A 16,447-nucleotide genomic window follows, 5' to 3' on the forward strand; every position below is an offset into this window, starting at 1 on the left:
GGAAACAGGACTTGTAAAATATCACTGAGCTCTTAGCAAGGTCAGTCATTTATGGGCTTTGATAACTGGTTGAATCCTCAGCTTTAGAGACTCCCTTTCATTCTGGAGTTGAACCTTAGTCATCAGATAACACATGCACTTTCGTCAGCCCTCGCCTCTTAACGGGCCCTTTGACCTTTTCTCTTCAAAGACCAACCCCGTTGCTCTCTATTTCTATGGCATTAATCCTTAGACCAGTGCTGTGCAAACAAACCTACTGCAGTAAAGGAAATGTCCAGTATGGTTGCTACTAGTCACATATGGCTATTAAGCACTTGAAATGTGGCTAGTGGCCCTGAGGAATTCTATTTCATTTCAACTTAAATGTAAATAATCACATATGGCTAGTGGCTACCGTGTGGGACAGCACATGAAGGGCTAGACTATGAAAGTACCTGAGAAGATTCTGAGTCAGGAGATGGTCTTCTGTGCCAGGAGGTTACTTCTGTGAAAGACTCCCCATTTCCCTAAGAGAAAGTATATCGTTATCCTGGGACAGATATGAATTACTGAATTATTGACTTGCTTAAACTTCATTCAGTTGGAAAACACATTGTCATTAAGCAGTGACTGTGTGCTGGGCACTGGCTAGGCTTGAGGGGATACTGTGTTCAATGTGACAGACACAAGACCTGCCCTCTGGAATATGCATTTGCCATATTTCAGGTTGTCAGTCGCTACATGTGGCTCGTGGCTACTATGTCAGACAGGACAGTGTCACATTTCCATCATTGTAGAAAGTCCTATTGGATAGTGCTATTTTAGAACATAAAGTCTAGTTGGATTGACAGGCAGAAAATTCAGAGCACAAATATGGGCAATTAACGACCCAACCTAATGCTCTTTTCACCTCCCACCTCCTCATTCCTCCTGTACAAAGCCAGTCAGAGATAGAGTTCTTTTCCCTCTGCACAGCTGCCTGCCTCCTTGCCCACTTTAACTGTTGGTTTCCCCGCTGGTCCACAGCACAGCCCTGCTCCAAGCAGCCTCCCCTTCTGGTGCTCAGGGACCTCAGCCAGATTTGAATCCTGTCTTGCAGCTTGCTATAAGCAGTAGCTTTGATTCTCTGGACCTCAGTTTCCTCACCTGTAGTTCAGGAGTAGGAATTTTCTTCGTTTAGGGTAGCTGTGTGAATCCCAGAGTATAATGCATGCAAAGCACTTTACAGAGTGCCTGGCAGATAGGTAAGTATTCAATACATTGTAATTATTTTCAGAGATTCCTTCCCTCCAGTGTGGCTATGCGGATGTATCTTCATCTGGACAGAATCAGTTGGCCAGGCTCATATTGGGCCCTTCAACTACTTAAGGACTTGTGAGCGTCTTTAAAACAATGGACTTGTTTATTCAGGCTTCACAGGCTCTCTGGCGTGTGCTTTTCAGATCCATTTTCATATTCTATGTCTGAAGGAGACCTGGAGTTTTGAAAATCTGTTTCCTCAAGAGCAGGGGTTTACATTTTTGTTCTCTAAAGCTATAAAGAAAAAAATTATTTTGGAAGAAGTAAAGCTAATGGAATCATTCCTGTGATCCCCATCATCACTGGAGGCTGTTCCTGAACTTTTCAATGTCACAGAAATCTGTTTCTGCTGAGGTGTATGTGGCTTTTAAATTTTGTTCATCTACTTTTTTTTTTTTTTTTTAGTATGGATGTTTTATGTCTGAAATTTTGCTTGTGTCCAGGTGTAAACAATGGGTAATGTCTTTTTTTTTTTTTTTTTGGCTGCGTTGGGTCTTAGTTGTGGTGCGCGGGCTTCTCTTTAGTTGTGGCATGTGGACTCCAGAGAGCACGGGCTCAGCAGCTGCCACACGCGGGCTCTCTAGTTGTGGCGCGCAGGCTTAGTTGCCCCGTGGCATGTGGGATCTTAGTTCCCCGACCAGGGATCAAACCCATGACCCCTGCATTGGGAGGCGGATTCTTAACCACTGGACCACCAGGGAAGTCCCCATCTACTTTGTTTTTTAAGTAAAAACTTTTACATTATTTTTTTTATTGTAAAGAACACACGATACAAGATTTACCATCCTAGGGACTTCCCTGGTGGCGCAGTGGTTAAGAATCTGCCTGCCAGTGCGGGGGACACAGGTTCGAGCCCTGGTCTGGGAAGATCCCACATGCCACGGAGCAACTAAGCCCGTGTGCCACAACTACTGAGCCTCTGCTCTAGAGCCCACGAGCCACACTACTGAGCCTGCGCGCCACAACTACTGAAGCCTGCGCACCTAGAGCCCGTGCTCCACAACAAGAGAAGCCACTGCAATGAGAAGCCCGTGCACCACAACGAAGAGTAGCCCCTGCTCACCGCAACTAGAGAACGCCCGTGTGCAGCAACAAAGACCCAACACAGCCAAAAATAAATAAATAAAATTTTTTAAAAATGTAAATAAAAAATGCTAATGTAGTACAATGAAAAAAAAAATTTACCATTCTAGCCATTTTTAATTATACAGGACAGTAATTTTAGGTATATTCACATTGTTGTGAAACACAACCCCAGAAATTTTTCATCTGGCAAAATAGAACACAAGAAGTCCAGGGATCTTATCCAATTTAAATCTCAGGAATTTTTTCACTTCTCCAAATGTACTCACCTATGAGAGGAGATGTCTGCTTGTGAGACTTGGCCCTGATCCCCAGGGTTTGCTCCCCCTCTCCTCTTGTCTCGGCTGGTACAGCTGTGCTGCTTTCCTGTCGCATGATGCCTTTATTGGTGTCTGAAACACCTGGCTTCTCTGCTACCCACTGTTGACATCTTCTTTAGAAGGAGCTTCTTTGTCTTCTTTTAGCTCATTCAGGTCCTTAGGAGACCAGGAAGAGTCAGTAACTTATTCAGAACATTTATTTGTCTGAAAAGGCAGTTCTTCTCTAACCTTGAACAATGGGAGTTTGGAGGAGAGGGAGGGCCTCTCAGGTTTGTCCTTGGTCTTGGAGAGCGAGGGTCAATTCAGGAGTGATTGAGGGAGTTAGTTCTATTCTTTGGGCAGACCAGAGGGTATTGGTTACAGGCCTCTATGGACGTCTTAGGCCTGCTCACAGGAGATCAAGCCATGGGGACAGTGTCAGAGGACTTGGGGTTGCTGGATCAGAGGTAGCCTGACACTGAGACAGCTGTTTCAGGGTTCTCCTGAACCCTCAGCAGCACCCCACCAGTTCTGGATCAGATACAGGTTGAAGCAAGGCTGTCAGGATACAGGAGGCTCTTTGCATGAAAGGGAACCATGTCTTTGCCACTGACGATCTCTTTGGTGTTAGCCATCCTGTGGGATTTATCTGTCTAGGTTGAGTACAGCTGTTTGTTTTTCAACTTCTGAAATATGGACATTAAAGTCATGTTTCTTTTATAACAGTAAACAGTGCCTTCTTTCTGAGAAAATGGTGAAATACTTTCTCTAAAACTGAAACGTGCAGCTTTTCTTCTGTTCTGTGCATTCACAATACCTAACATTAGCAAACTGCTATGTCATTTTGGAACACATTCAAGTTCATTAAGTTTCCCAGCTACCGTTAAGATAGGTAAGATGGCTGTTAGTGTTCCCAGTTTCCTGACGATGAACCTGAAGCCCGTAGTGCCTTCGCTGTTTGCACAAGGTCACTCACTGTGTCTGAACCAGAACTTTGGTTTTCTGAGTCTTCCCTCAGGTTGTAACCCAGTATTTCTAAATCACTCCTCTTAAAAAAGCAACATCATTTTCTATCATGACACTCTTAAGTTACTTGTTATAACAAATCTCCACTGCCTTCCTTCTGCTCTGCTTTTCAGAAAATATACTGGGTGTACGTGGGAACACCACTTTTAGGGACATTCATCTCTCCTTCCTGTCCCTCCCTCAGGTTGTGGAATCCTGCCTGGAAGGTGTCTGCAAGCCAGACGCCAGGATGTACAAGCTGTGCTTGGAGCGGCTAGGCCGGCAGCCTTCTGAGTCCATCTTTCTGGATGATCTTGGACCGAATCTAAAAGCAGCTGCCAGCCTTGGTATTCACACCATTAAGGTAAAGGTCACTGTTTTTGAACCCCTGTTGTGCCCCAGGCACTAGTGTAAGCATTTCTATGCAGTCCTCTTACACTCATAGTTGCAGTTGCCTCTAGTGGTTTTCACCCATCCTGCCGTAGTCTTTTTATTTTTTATTAATTATGAAATCTAGGTGACGAGCCAGTTGTATTTCCAATAGGAAGTAAGAAGGCAGAATGAGAAAAGAGTTACACAGGGAGGTGAATGGCAGGCTTAAGACATTTCGGGTGACAGTTCTGCTGGCCTGGTGATGCTGCTCTGGGTGGGGACCCAGCAGCTACCAGACACACGGGCCACCCCAGTGCTTTGAAGCAGGAGGAGCCACGTTGGTGGCGGGGTCTCTGTTCAGCTTTCTACGTCTGGGTTTTCATTATTAGCTGACGGGCCCGTAGGGACAGAGTGGACACTACAGCACAATATTCTGCCCTCCTGGCACGAGGGAGTATCATTCACTCTTAACCGGCACTCTTCCCAGCAGATAAGAAAGTTTAATGTGGTTAGGAATTAAATGGGAGGAGGAAACTCATTCTGAGACTTTCTCATGAGCTGACTCTCCTGGCTGCAAAGTCCTTGCTCAGAGAACTGACTTCTTCTATATTTCCCTCTAAGAAAGTACCCTCTTAGAGAATAGGCAGGAGGAGGGGCAGGGTTGACTGGGCGTCCATGTTCAGTATTCTCTTTGAAACCAGGTTCATGACCCAGAGACTGCAGTAAAGGAACTGGAAACTCTTTTGGGTTTTCCGTTGAGAATGGCTGTTCCAAACACTCGCCCTGTGAGAAAGACGATGGAAATTCCCAAGGACTCCTTGGAGAAGTACCTCAAAGACTTACTGGGGACCCAAGCCACAGGTAGCTAAGTTTCTGCATTTTGGTAAAGGCTAGGCTTTCAGTCTGGTTCTCACTTTCAGTCCTTATTGGAATATGCTGGAGACAAAGACGCCATGTGGTGAAGAAAATAGCCAGTGGGCTCAGTGAGCCCAGGGCACCCGAGTGCTGCTCTGTTTTGCTTGGGAAAAAGCACTGACTTCCTTTTTTATGGATCCCCAAAGTGTACTTGGCCCTTGTTTCACGTGAGAGTGTGGTGTGGCAGCAATTGCCTGCAAAGGGCTGTCCCGGAGGAGAGGAGCTTGCAGTATGTGCCCAGGGGTGTTTGAGTGTTTCTAATATTTTCGAGATGACAACCTGTTTTGTGAAGGTGACTTAAAAGTTGCACGAATTTAAAATTTGACAAGCCGTCTCTATCTCTTCAAAGGAACCTCTAGCTCCTTCTTCACATTCCACCCTCAGAAAAACAGGTGCCTCATGACGTTTTTCTTTTTCAATTTATTTTATTAAAGTATAGTTGCATGAACTTTTGAAGAAATTTCTACCTGGTGATAAAGTTTGATCCTTGAAAGTACTTTTTTTTAAATTTAATTTTATTTGTTTTTTTATACAGCAGGTTCTTATTAGTCATCCATTTTATACATATTCGTGTATACATGTCCATCCCAATCTCCCAGTTCATCCCACCACCCCCCGCCGCTTTCCCCCCTTGGTGTCCATACGTTTGTTCTCTACATCTGTGTCTCTATTTCTGCCCTGCAAACCAGTTCATCTGTACCATTTGAAAGTACCCTTTGTGTGCAGCTTCGCATGAGGATTTTTTCCAGTGATGGGATTGTTCTTAGAGCCTCTATGAAGCTGAGGGACCCTTTCTGACGAGACCAGCTAAGTCAGGCAAACTCCCATTTCCTGCGAATCTGTGTGTAGAGTTCATCTCATTGTGAAGACTAGGGTTGATTAGGCTGTTTCTGCAAGGGAGCCTCAGAGTTCAGCCTGCTGGGGTGGGAAATCGCATCTCCTGAAAGCAGCTTTGGCTCGAGCTGCAGGCCTCTGCATAGCTCCTTTTAGCTGTCACGTCATTGTCAGGCGTGGTGTGGCCGAGTATGGGGTGAGGGGCACACAAGGGCACTTTTCATCCTCAGCTTAAAGCATTCCATTTAGCAAGATGGGTTTCCATGACTGTGCTTGTGTTTTACAAACAGAACTAAAAAATTTTTCTTTAGGGAGCAGGAGTAGGCAAGAAGGACAAAATTGGACACCTGCACAGAGTGAAAACTGTCATGGTGTAAATCCAGTGGCCTTTGCCACACCATAGTGTGATATTCTGGACTCGCGCTGGAGGTGGGGGGTATGCCTGGGACGCAGTCATGTCTGGTACCCCGGGAGGAGCTGCCTCCCTTACAGTGCATTCCAAATCAGGGCGCTCCGCATCCATATGCAGTACTCATTAGAAAGGAAGAATGTCCACATTTGTCCTCCAGAGCTGGTTTGAGTTTTCCTTGCTTTCAAACTTGCAGGCCCACTGGAACTCCTTCAGTTTGATCACGGGCAGTCAAATCCCACCTACTACATCAGGCTGGCTAAACATCAGCTGGTTCTGAGGAAGAAACCGCCAGGGACGCTGCTCCCATCCGCGCATGCAGTAGAGAGGGAGTTCAGGTAAATTCTCAGAGCTGGGGGCGTGCTCGCTGTCCCCGGCCTCCGCAGCCCAGCCCCTGAGCTGGCCAATCAGCACTCCATTAAAGTGCCTTGAGACATTTAAAATTACAAGTATGACTCTCCAAAATTATTTCTGATAAGAACATGTCACCTAATTTTATTCAGGAGCTTGTTTTCTCTTTTCTCTACCTAAACCTCTAGGAGACTAGACTTTTTTTGAGCCTCTATTAAGTGGGGCCATAGCCCAAGGAGGCATGGCTGTGAGTTGATAGTTAGTGAAACCTGGGGTTCCTTATATGAATCCCTCTACTTTTATGTATGTTTGATATTTTTCATAATAAAATGTTTAAAACAATAAATGTATTACAACCCATCCAAAATAAAATCTTTTGCTTTGTGAATAGGGAAATTTAAACATAGTAGGTTGAAAAACACTAGCTCCAGACTCTTGGACAGTGAGTGGCAATGCGATGACTGGACTTGAGTGGGCCTTCCCCTCCTGGAAGGCTTTCTCTTCCTCTTCCTCCTCCTTCCTTCCAGCCTATCATGTCCTGCAGAAGGAAAGTTGCAGAGAGTGTAAGGAAAATGTGATTTCGGCTCCTGGCCTCTTCTTTCTCACCATTTACTGTCTCTCCTCTGACTTTTTGGTTCCTTGAATCTGACTTCTCTAAGTGTTACAGGGACTGATGACTGACATTTATGAAGCCTTCGGGGTTCATTTATGAAGCCTACAGGAAAAAACCTGCAGCTATTTGTGAGCATTCATAAATGTGCCCATGTGATAATGAGTGTGTGCTTGTAGAAGAGAAACCCTGAAATGTAAAACTCCCACTGTCTCTGTGCATCCTACTTGTGAACTCTCACCAACTTCCCAGCGTACTGAGGAATTCTGGAGTGTTAGGACATCCAAAAATCCAAGAATGCACAGAATTTCCATTTTAGTAAAGGAATAAAATGTGCATTTGAAGATGAAATGTATATGGTATCTGCTTATGAAATGCCAAATCAAATTTGGAAAACTGGGAAAACAGTATAACATAATTTATAAAAACCTCAGGGTAGTCATACTTTTATACCTAATAATTCCAATAGGGGATCTCTCTTTAAAAAAATAGTTCTAAATAGGGAGAAAAGCTTTATGCATTAATATGCTTACTGCAGTGTAGTTTATAATAAAAAAATTGGAAACCTACAGGTATAATAAAGGAGAAATGATTATGCAAACCTTGGTATTTCTGCTTGTTGGCACAATAACAATAATAGTAATAGCTAACATTTACTGAGTGTTTAGTATGTGTCAGGCACTAAATAAATGCTTTGAATATATTGTTAACTCAAACCATTCTCACAACTCCCTGATACGGTCCTATTATGATCTCCATTTTATAGATGAGGACAGTGAAGCTTAAAGAAGTTAAGCAACATGCCTAGTGACACACATCTAGTATGTGAGTGATGGAGTCTGGCTTCACACCCAGGGCTGGTAGGATTCCATACCCCAGACTTAATGATTATGCTATTATTGCAGCCAATAAAAGGATGCCTATAATAAAATTAAAATGTGTATGATAAAATTTTTTTCCTTTTTGGCTGCCCAGTGTGGCTTGGGGGATCTTAGTTCTCCAACCAGGGACTGAACCCAGGCCATGGCAGTGAAAGTGCTGAGTCCTAACCACTGTACCACCAGGGGACTCCCCCGAAAATAAAATTTTAATGTAGCAAAAACAGATACGAACTATATATGTCTTAACTATGTTTTTTGTAAAGACTTGTACATAGAAACAAAAATATTGGAAAGGAACACACCAAAATGTCTACCCTGGTCATGTTTGGGTAGTTTGTTAGTACAAATTGTAAGTGACAGAAACCCACCTAGCCTGACTTAAGTATTCAAAAAAACGAAAGGAGGAGAAGTGGTAAAATGTATTGGCTTCATTATCTAAATCTTTCAGGTATGGCTGGATCCAGGGGCCCAAATAATGTCACCAGGACCCATTCATTCTCTCTCTCCACCTCTCAACACTTCTCTCCTTGATAACCACAGTGAACGTTCCAGCATATCTCCTGAGATTGACTCGTTGGCCCAATATGGGTCACAGCTTTGTTCCTGAACCAATCTCTGTGGTCAGGAGGATGCATTATTCAGATTGGCCAAATCTGGGTCTTGTGCTCAACCCTGGAATCAGGATTGAGTCACTCTCACCCAAAACATGTGAACCTACAGTGGGGGAGAGCTGTTTCCCAAAGGAATGTCTAGGTATTACTATCAGAACATGAAAAGGGGAAAGGACAGCAGGAAGCCAAAAGCAGGAGCCAGTTATTGGTGATAAGACCGACTAATTATTTTTCTATTTAAAAAAATTCCTTCCTTAATGTTTCATAGAATTTACCAGTAAACCCATCGGGCCTGGAGGTTTTTTAGGAAAAGATTTTTGATTATGGGTTTGATATAATAAACATTGGGTTATTCAGGTATTTTATTTCGTCTTGCCTTAGTTTTGGTAAATTGTAATTTGCAAGGAATTTGTACATTTATTAAAATATATAAAATTATATTGTAAAATATATGAAGTTATATATGTCCATTTCATATTAACAGTTGAATTTATTGTTCAGGGTGTTCCCTTACTGTTTTTTTTTTTTTTAATTTATTTTTGGCTGTGTTGGGTCTTCATTGTTGCGTGTGGGCTTTCTCTAGTTGTGGCAAGCGGGGGCTACTCTTCGTTGCGGTGCGCATGCTTCTTATTGCGGTGGCTTCTCTTGTTGCAGAGCATGGGCTCTGGGTGCACACACTTCAGTAGTTGTGGCACACAGGCTCAACAGTTGTGGCTCGTGGGCTCTAGAGCAGAGGCTCAGTAGTTGTGGCGCATGGGCTTAGTTGCTCTGCGGCATGTGGGATCTTCCCGGACCAGGGCTTGAACCTGTGTCCCCTGCATTGGCAGGCGGATTCTTAACCACTGCACCACCAGGGAAGTCCTCCCTTACTGTTCTTTTAATGTATGTAGGATCTGTAGTGATTTCCCATCTTTACCATTCCTGCTATTGATTGATAGTATTTTCTCTCTCTTTCTTTCATCAGTCTACCTAGAGATTTATCATTGTGTTGATAATTTAAAAGAACAAATGTTTAGTTTTGTTAATTTTTCTGTTGTTTATTTTCTATTTCATTTAGTTCTGCTCTGAGCTTTATTTCTTTCCATCTTTTTACTGTGGGTGTATTTTTACCTTCTTAGGTGTAACCTTAGGCCATTCATTTAACATCTTCCTTCTTTTCTAATATGAGCTTTCAAAGCTATAAATTACTTTGTAAGCACATATGCATCCCACAAATTTTGACATGTGTTTTTATTATTATTATTACAGTTTGAAATATTTTCTAATGTCCCTTGTGATTTCTTCTTTGACCCATGGCTTATATGGAAGCGTGTTATTTAACTTCCAAATATTTGGGCTTTTTCTAGCTATCACATAGTAACAATTTCTCGTTTAATTCTATTGAGGTCTTAGAAATACTCTGTAAGATTTTGATACTTGGGGCTTCCCTGGTGGTGCAGTGGTTAAGAATCCACCTGCCTAATGCAGGGGACACGGGTTCAAGCCCTGATCCGGGAAGATCCCACATGCCACGGAGCAGCTAAGCCCATGCACCACAACAGCTGAGCCTGCGCTCCTAGAGCCCGTGAGCCACAACTACTGAGCCCGTGCACCCAGAGCCCAAGCTCTGCAACAAGAGAAGCCACCACAATGAGAAACCCACGCACCGTGACGAAGAGTAGTCCCCGCTCACCACAACTAGAGAAAGCTGCATGCAGCAACGAAGACCCAATGCAGCCAAAAATAATAAATAAATAAATAAATAAATTTATTTTTAAAAAAAGATTTTGATACTTGGAAATTTATTAGGACTTATTTTATGGACCAGTACGTGATATATCTTGGTGAATATACTGTGTGCACTCTAAAAGAATGTGTATCCTGCAGTGTCTGTGTGAGTGTTATACAAATGTCCATCAGGTCAAGTTGGCTGGTAGTGTTGTTCAGATCTGTGTCTTACTGACTTTTTCTAGTTAGTGTAGTTTTGATAAAGTCAGTTACTGATAAAGGCATTTTACAGTCTCAACTATGATTGTGAGTTTGTCCGTTTCTATCTTTCATTCTGATAATTTTTACTTTAGGTATTTTTGAAGCTCTTTTATTAGGCACATACACATTTTTTATTTATTTACTTTTGTAGTTGAAGTATAGTTGATTTAATGTTGTGTTTAATTTCTGCTATATAGCAAAGTGACTCAGTTATACATATATATATTCTTTTTTATGCTATATTTTTATATATATATATTCTTTTTCATATTCTTTTCCATAATGGTTTATCACAGGATATTGAATATAGTTTGCTGTGCAATACAGTAGGACCTTGTTGTTTAAGGCACATACACATTTATGATTGTAATATCTTCCTGGTGAATTAACTCTTGTATTGTTTTGAAATGTCCCTTTTTATCTCTGGTAGTCCTCTTTGCCTTAAGGTCTCTTTTTCTAATATTGATACAGCTATACCAGCTTTCTTATGCTTACCAATTGCATGGAACGTCCCTTTCCATCCTTTCATATTTTGTTTTATTTATTTATTTATTTCTATCTATGGTTTTATATTTAAAGCATGTCCCTTATAGACAGTGTATTAAGTCTTGCTTTTGAACCCAGTAGGACAACTTTTGTCTTTTAATTGGAATGTTTACTCTATTAAATTTAGTGTAATTATCAGTATGTTTGACTCAGGTCTATAATTTTGCTGTTTGATCTTTGTCCCATCTGTCTTTTGTTCTCCTTGCCTTTTTGCCTTCTTGGGTCAATTGAAATTTTTAAATTTTAGCATTCCATTTTAATTTCTGCATGTAAAATTTTTAAATCAAAAAATAATTTCAAGAAAATCCAGTCATCTCATTCAGCAGTCTCTCTCATTTTTCTTTGTTCTGGCAGGATAATGAAAGCCCTTGCAAATGCTGGAGTCCCTGTCCCCAAAGTTCTTGACCTCTGTGAGGATTCAAGGTAATGTTCAGATTTATTTTTCCTATTGTGTGTTCAAGCTACAGAAGAGAAAAGTCCTTATACTAACTCACATTCCAGTTTGCTAGAGTAAAGACAAGTAAAATTTGGGTAAAAGAGAAAAGAGATTTTATAGTAACCTCCCCTAGAAGTTCACAGATCTTTAAGTTATCCTGAAAGATAAATGCTTGCTTTCGTGAGAATTGGTAGGAAACATCTTTTCTAACATTTAAAAAATATATGTCCATCTAGCTTCATGTTGCTTGTTTTAATTAATTTTTTTATTGTGGGCTTTCTAAACTGTTTTTGAATTGCTTTATAATATGCTTTCTGAGTCTGTCTCTTTATTTTTCCGATTTTTTAATTATGAAAATTTTGAAACATACACAGAAGTTGAAAGAAGAAAAAATAGTACAGTGAGCACGCATTTACACTTCATCTAGATGAAAACATTTGTTAACATTTTGCCACATTTGCTTTCTATGTATATGTATATATGTGTATGTGTATATATGTGAATAGGTGTATTATATAGATAAAATAATTTTATAGAAATAATTAATTACATATAACATTCTTCTAAAAATGTTTTATAACATAATTTAATGTTTTATTAAATAATTATATAATTATTTTGTAAGTTAATAAGTATATCTTATATGTATGTATATAAATTATTATTCACTGAACCTTTTGAAGTAAGTTTCAGGCAGCATATATCTTCTAAGAGTAAAGACATTTTCTTTCATAACCACAGCAATATTACATTTAAGATAATTAAAAATAATTTAATAATATAATTTAATATATAGGCCATGTTCAAGTCAGGATGAATAGTTATAATAGTAGAATTTTCAAAACAACTTTTCAGAGTACTAAACTGATTTCTAGTAGTGACAAAAATATGGATTAATGACATTTTGGTGTGTCACCTTAATACTTTGGGGTGTTGTATATGCCATTCATACCACTGGATAATGATGAAAATAACATCAATAACAAGAAGGGATACTTATACAACCCTCATTGAAGCCAGAAACATATGCCAGGCATTCCCTATGTATTTGCTCCCTTAATTCTTATAACTATCCTTTGAAGCGTTACAGATTAAAAAAACCAAAGCTCAGAGAGGTTTAATATGTTTCTCAGGATCACACTGCTAGGAAGGGCAGAGGTGGCACTTAAGCCTGGTTCTCTGACTCCAAATCCCCCTCTCAACATGCTGCTTTCCTGTATTATCACACTTAATCCCATTCCAATGGCTTCTACAAGTGGACCAAAGAGAAGAGAGGCATGCTGGCAAGGAAGTGTAGACAGGGATGTGTGTGTGTGGATTGGTTTGGGGAGGGAGTACTTCTAACCCCTGTGCTTATGTGCAAAGGAAAAAGGAAGTTTCCAGTACTCTGGATCCAAACTCCCACCCAGCACTCAAAGCTTACACACAGGACAGAGCAGTGCCATGACTAACAGCCTGCCACATCATGGGCCACTGAAACACCCTGTCTGTGTCCCTGCTAGGGTCATCGGCACCCCCTTCTATCTGATGGAGTACTGCCCAGGCCTCATCTACAAAGACCCCTCTCTGCCAGGGTTGGAGCCCAGCCAGAGGCGGGCCATCTACACTGCCATGAACAGAGTCTTGTGCAAGATTCACAGTGTGGACCTCAAGGCCGCAGGCCTAGAAGACTATGGGAAACACGGTGAGCACGGGGCCGCTTGTCTTCTGTGCTGATGTTTCCTCACTGGTGCCTCTGCTTTCATGATTTCCATGGTACCAGGGTTTTAAGGCACCATTGGTAAATGTGAGGTGGGCTTGTTAGCTTCCTACTTGGAAATCCACTTTCATTTTAGTATAAGTGTCACTTACCTAGATGTTTTGTCCTGAGATAAATCCCTTCATGGACTACAGAATCTCTCTTCCCTGAAACTTTTATCTCACTGTATCATTTAAATCTTTTTTTTTTCTGATACTGGCCAAAAGTACTTAAGATACGTATTTTCTTCTCCATTTTTCACCATTTCCTCTAAATATTCTTTTCAATATTTAGAGGAAAGATTTAGGGATATATTTTTAAAATGCCATTATGCCAAGGTATTTGTTTGTATAATTTGTTTCTGTTTTCTTCTTTCTTTTTTTAAAAAATGTCTGAGACTTGCCACAACTAGAGAAAGCCCTCGCACAGAAACGAAGACCCAACACAGCCATAAATTAATTAATTAATTAATTTAAAAAAAAATTGTCTGAGAGTTCCAGTTGGTCCTCATCCTTGGAAGCACTTGGTATTGTCAGGTTTTCCCTTTTCCTTTTTTTTGGAAGTCAGTTGTATTGAAATGTAGCATTTTACGAATGTTGACAAATGCACACACTTTTATAACCACTATCACCATTGTCTTCATGCTTTTGCATGCAGAAACTTTAGCATGAGCCAAAGAGTTTCACTTTGTCTGCCCTGCAGCATTCAAGATTATCTGACTCTCAACCAGTGTGCATTGCTGACCATGGTCAAAAAGAATCTCTCAAATAAGCTGTATTTTGTTCTTTCTCTGCTTTTAACCAAAATGTGCCTGTTTTCTCTAGGACCATATCAAAGGCTGCAGTATGTGTCCAAAGTACATCAACTTCCTGACACATTTCTACCAAGTTACCTAAAATTCTGTCATTCCATAGGCACATGATCTGAGGTCTCAAAACTAACCATTTGAGAAGCTTTGCTACCACAGAGCAGGCTTGCTGACTTCACAGTCCCAGTTGAGGGAGTGTTCCACCCCTTCCATACGCAGCCTGATCCATATCATACACTAACCTGTTGACCAGAGTTACCAGCTTAGTGGGGTTCCCCTCCATCTTGGTGGTCTCATTGGAAAATATTTACAGTAAAAATTTGTTGTTTATCCAAAATTCCAGTTTAACTGAGCATCCTCTATTTTATCTGGGAGCCCTAGTTACCAGTAAAAGGGTCAGCAGGCAAAGACCATAGATGTTGCCTATATTGAGCCATTGTTTCAAAGTGGAAAGAGCCCTAGGCCAGAAGTCAGGTGCTGATTTGTGGGGTGACCTTGGGCAAGTCCCATTACTTTGTTATAGTTTTCTCAACAGTAAAGGTTCAGTAAAAAACAAAACAAAACAAAAAACCCTGCCCTGCCTCCCTCACAGTGCTGATGTGAAAAGCAAAGGAGATGGCAACTGTCCTAGTGTTCTGAATGGAGATAAAGCCTCTGTCACATGAAGCAATGGGCAATGTGACATCCCATCCCACAGTGGAGAGACAGCAGCTTAAGGAGGCCTCTCCCATGTGCTGAGTGGATCCTTTGCCTTTTTAAAGTAGACTGTTTTGATGCACTTTCCACTGGCCTATTAGTTTGACAAAGAGACAAAGCAGAAATCTGGTGTGATTTTATATGACTCAGGGTCAGCCTCCTGGGCCGCAGGCTGTATTTGGAGCCTTATCGCATAAAGCAGCTTCCTCAAATTTCACATTCACTGATCCAGTTTACAGGGGCATCAGATCTTCCTTTTCAAGTATCCTGTAATTTCTCAAGTTATGTCAGGAACCCAGCTGCTGCGTGGGGCATTGGCTATATATAGATAGTACACCATTTGTGTAAAATTGGTATATTTGAATAAATTTAAATGTTTATTCGCACACGTGAAGATATCTCCAAAAGGATGCCTAAGAAATTGGTCACATGGGTTGCCTTTGGGGAATAACGGCTGAGTGGCTGGGCAGGGGGATGGGAGAAAATCTTTATTGCACTCCTTTTTGTCACTTTAATTTCAAGCCATGTGAATATATGATTTATTGAAGAGAACAAATTTAAATTTGTAAGGAAAAGAAAAAGCACACCAACATGATTTCTGATCAAAAGGGACTTTTGACCAGATCCTTTAGGTCCAGTCTAGTTATCACAAAGAACCTTTCCATCAAGGACCTGCAGGGAACCTATAATTCTCTTTTCTCATCCCAGAGGGCAGGCTGCTTTGGGGAGGAAGGGCGTTAGTGCCTTGGCAGGCCTGCTCGGGACCAGTGGCCAACAGAGCCAGAGCCGCAGGGACAGCTGCATCTGCCTCCCACGAGAAGAGTGTGTACAGCACTGGGGTGTGTGTGTGCGTGGGGGGCAGGGGGACATCCTAAATCCATATAGGAGATTTTCCTGAGGGGCTCCTTCCACAAAGGCTCAGTTCCTGGTGGCCTCTGTATGCAATTTATTATGATAATTTTCAAACTCTAGAAATGTGAAATAGTACAATGAATAACTGTATGCCCACGACTGATTTTAACAATGGTTAACTTTTGCCATATTCCTTTATATAGCTCTTTCTGTTTCTATCTGCACAATTAACAAAGTTGTAGAGATCCTGGCGCTTGACTCCTAAGAGCTTCAGTATGCATTTCCTACATTTCCTAAAAGTAAGGACATCTCCCAGCACCATTATCACATCCAAGGAAATTTACCATTTTCCCGGAATATATAAAACCCAGTCCATATTCAGATTTCCTCATTACCCCCCTTACATCTTTTATAAGTGAGTTTTTTTGGTTGGTTTTCCAAATCGGGATCCGATCGAGGAATCTAGAACAGTCCTCTCACTGTTTTTTTTTTTTTAATGAATTTTTTAAGGGACCAGGTAAGTATATTATAGAGTTGTTTTGATTGTTACCTTATGATTTCATTTACTGCTGCTTCTACTTCCTATAATTCTGAAAACTGGAAGTTAGTTCTAAAGGCTTGATTTGTTTGGGGTTAAATTCCTGTGGATTTTGATCTCACCTCTCATCCAGCCCTGCTGGATCTTCCGAAGGACAGGCGTCTGGGTGCTCTGAGTGTGCAGTGGATTCCACAGAAGGAGCCCAATCTTTCTATCC

General features: G+C 41.2%; 1 protein-coding gene across 3 annotated transcripts in view; it reads left to right on the forward strand.

The window, feature by feature from the left end:
* The window catches only part of ACAD10 (acyl-CoA dehydrogenase family member 10), a 50,672-nt gene that overhangs the window by 11,328 nt on the left and 22,897 nt on the right, over nucleotides 1-16,447 (forward strand). For all 3 annotated transcript variants that reach the window (XM_036823657.1, XM_036823655.1, XM_036823656.1), the window contains 5 exons: nucleotides 3,871-4,029; nucleotides 4,739-4,898; nucleotides 6,392-6,533; nucleotides 11,517-11,585; nucleotides 13,101-13,282. In XM_036823657.1, coding sequence (XP_036679552.1) covers nucleotides 3,871-4,029; nucleotides 4,739-4,898; nucleotides 6,392-6,533; nucleotides 11,517-11,585; nucleotides 13,101-13,282 — 712 coding nt within the window. The remainder of the gene's footprint in view (nucleotides 1-3,870; nucleotides 4,030-4,738; nucleotides 4,899-6,391; nucleotides 6,534-11,516; nucleotides 11,586-13,100; nucleotides 13,283-16,447) is intronic.

This window comes from Balaenoptera musculus, chromosome 14 (genome assembly GCF_009873245.2).
Source record: "Balaenoptera musculus isolate JJ_BM4_2016_0621 chromosome 14, mBalMus1.pri.v3, whole genome shotgun sequence".
Taxonomy (NCBI): domain Eukaryota; kingdom Metazoa; phylum Chordata; class Mammalia; order Artiodactyla; family Balaenopteridae; genus Balaenoptera; species Balaenoptera musculus.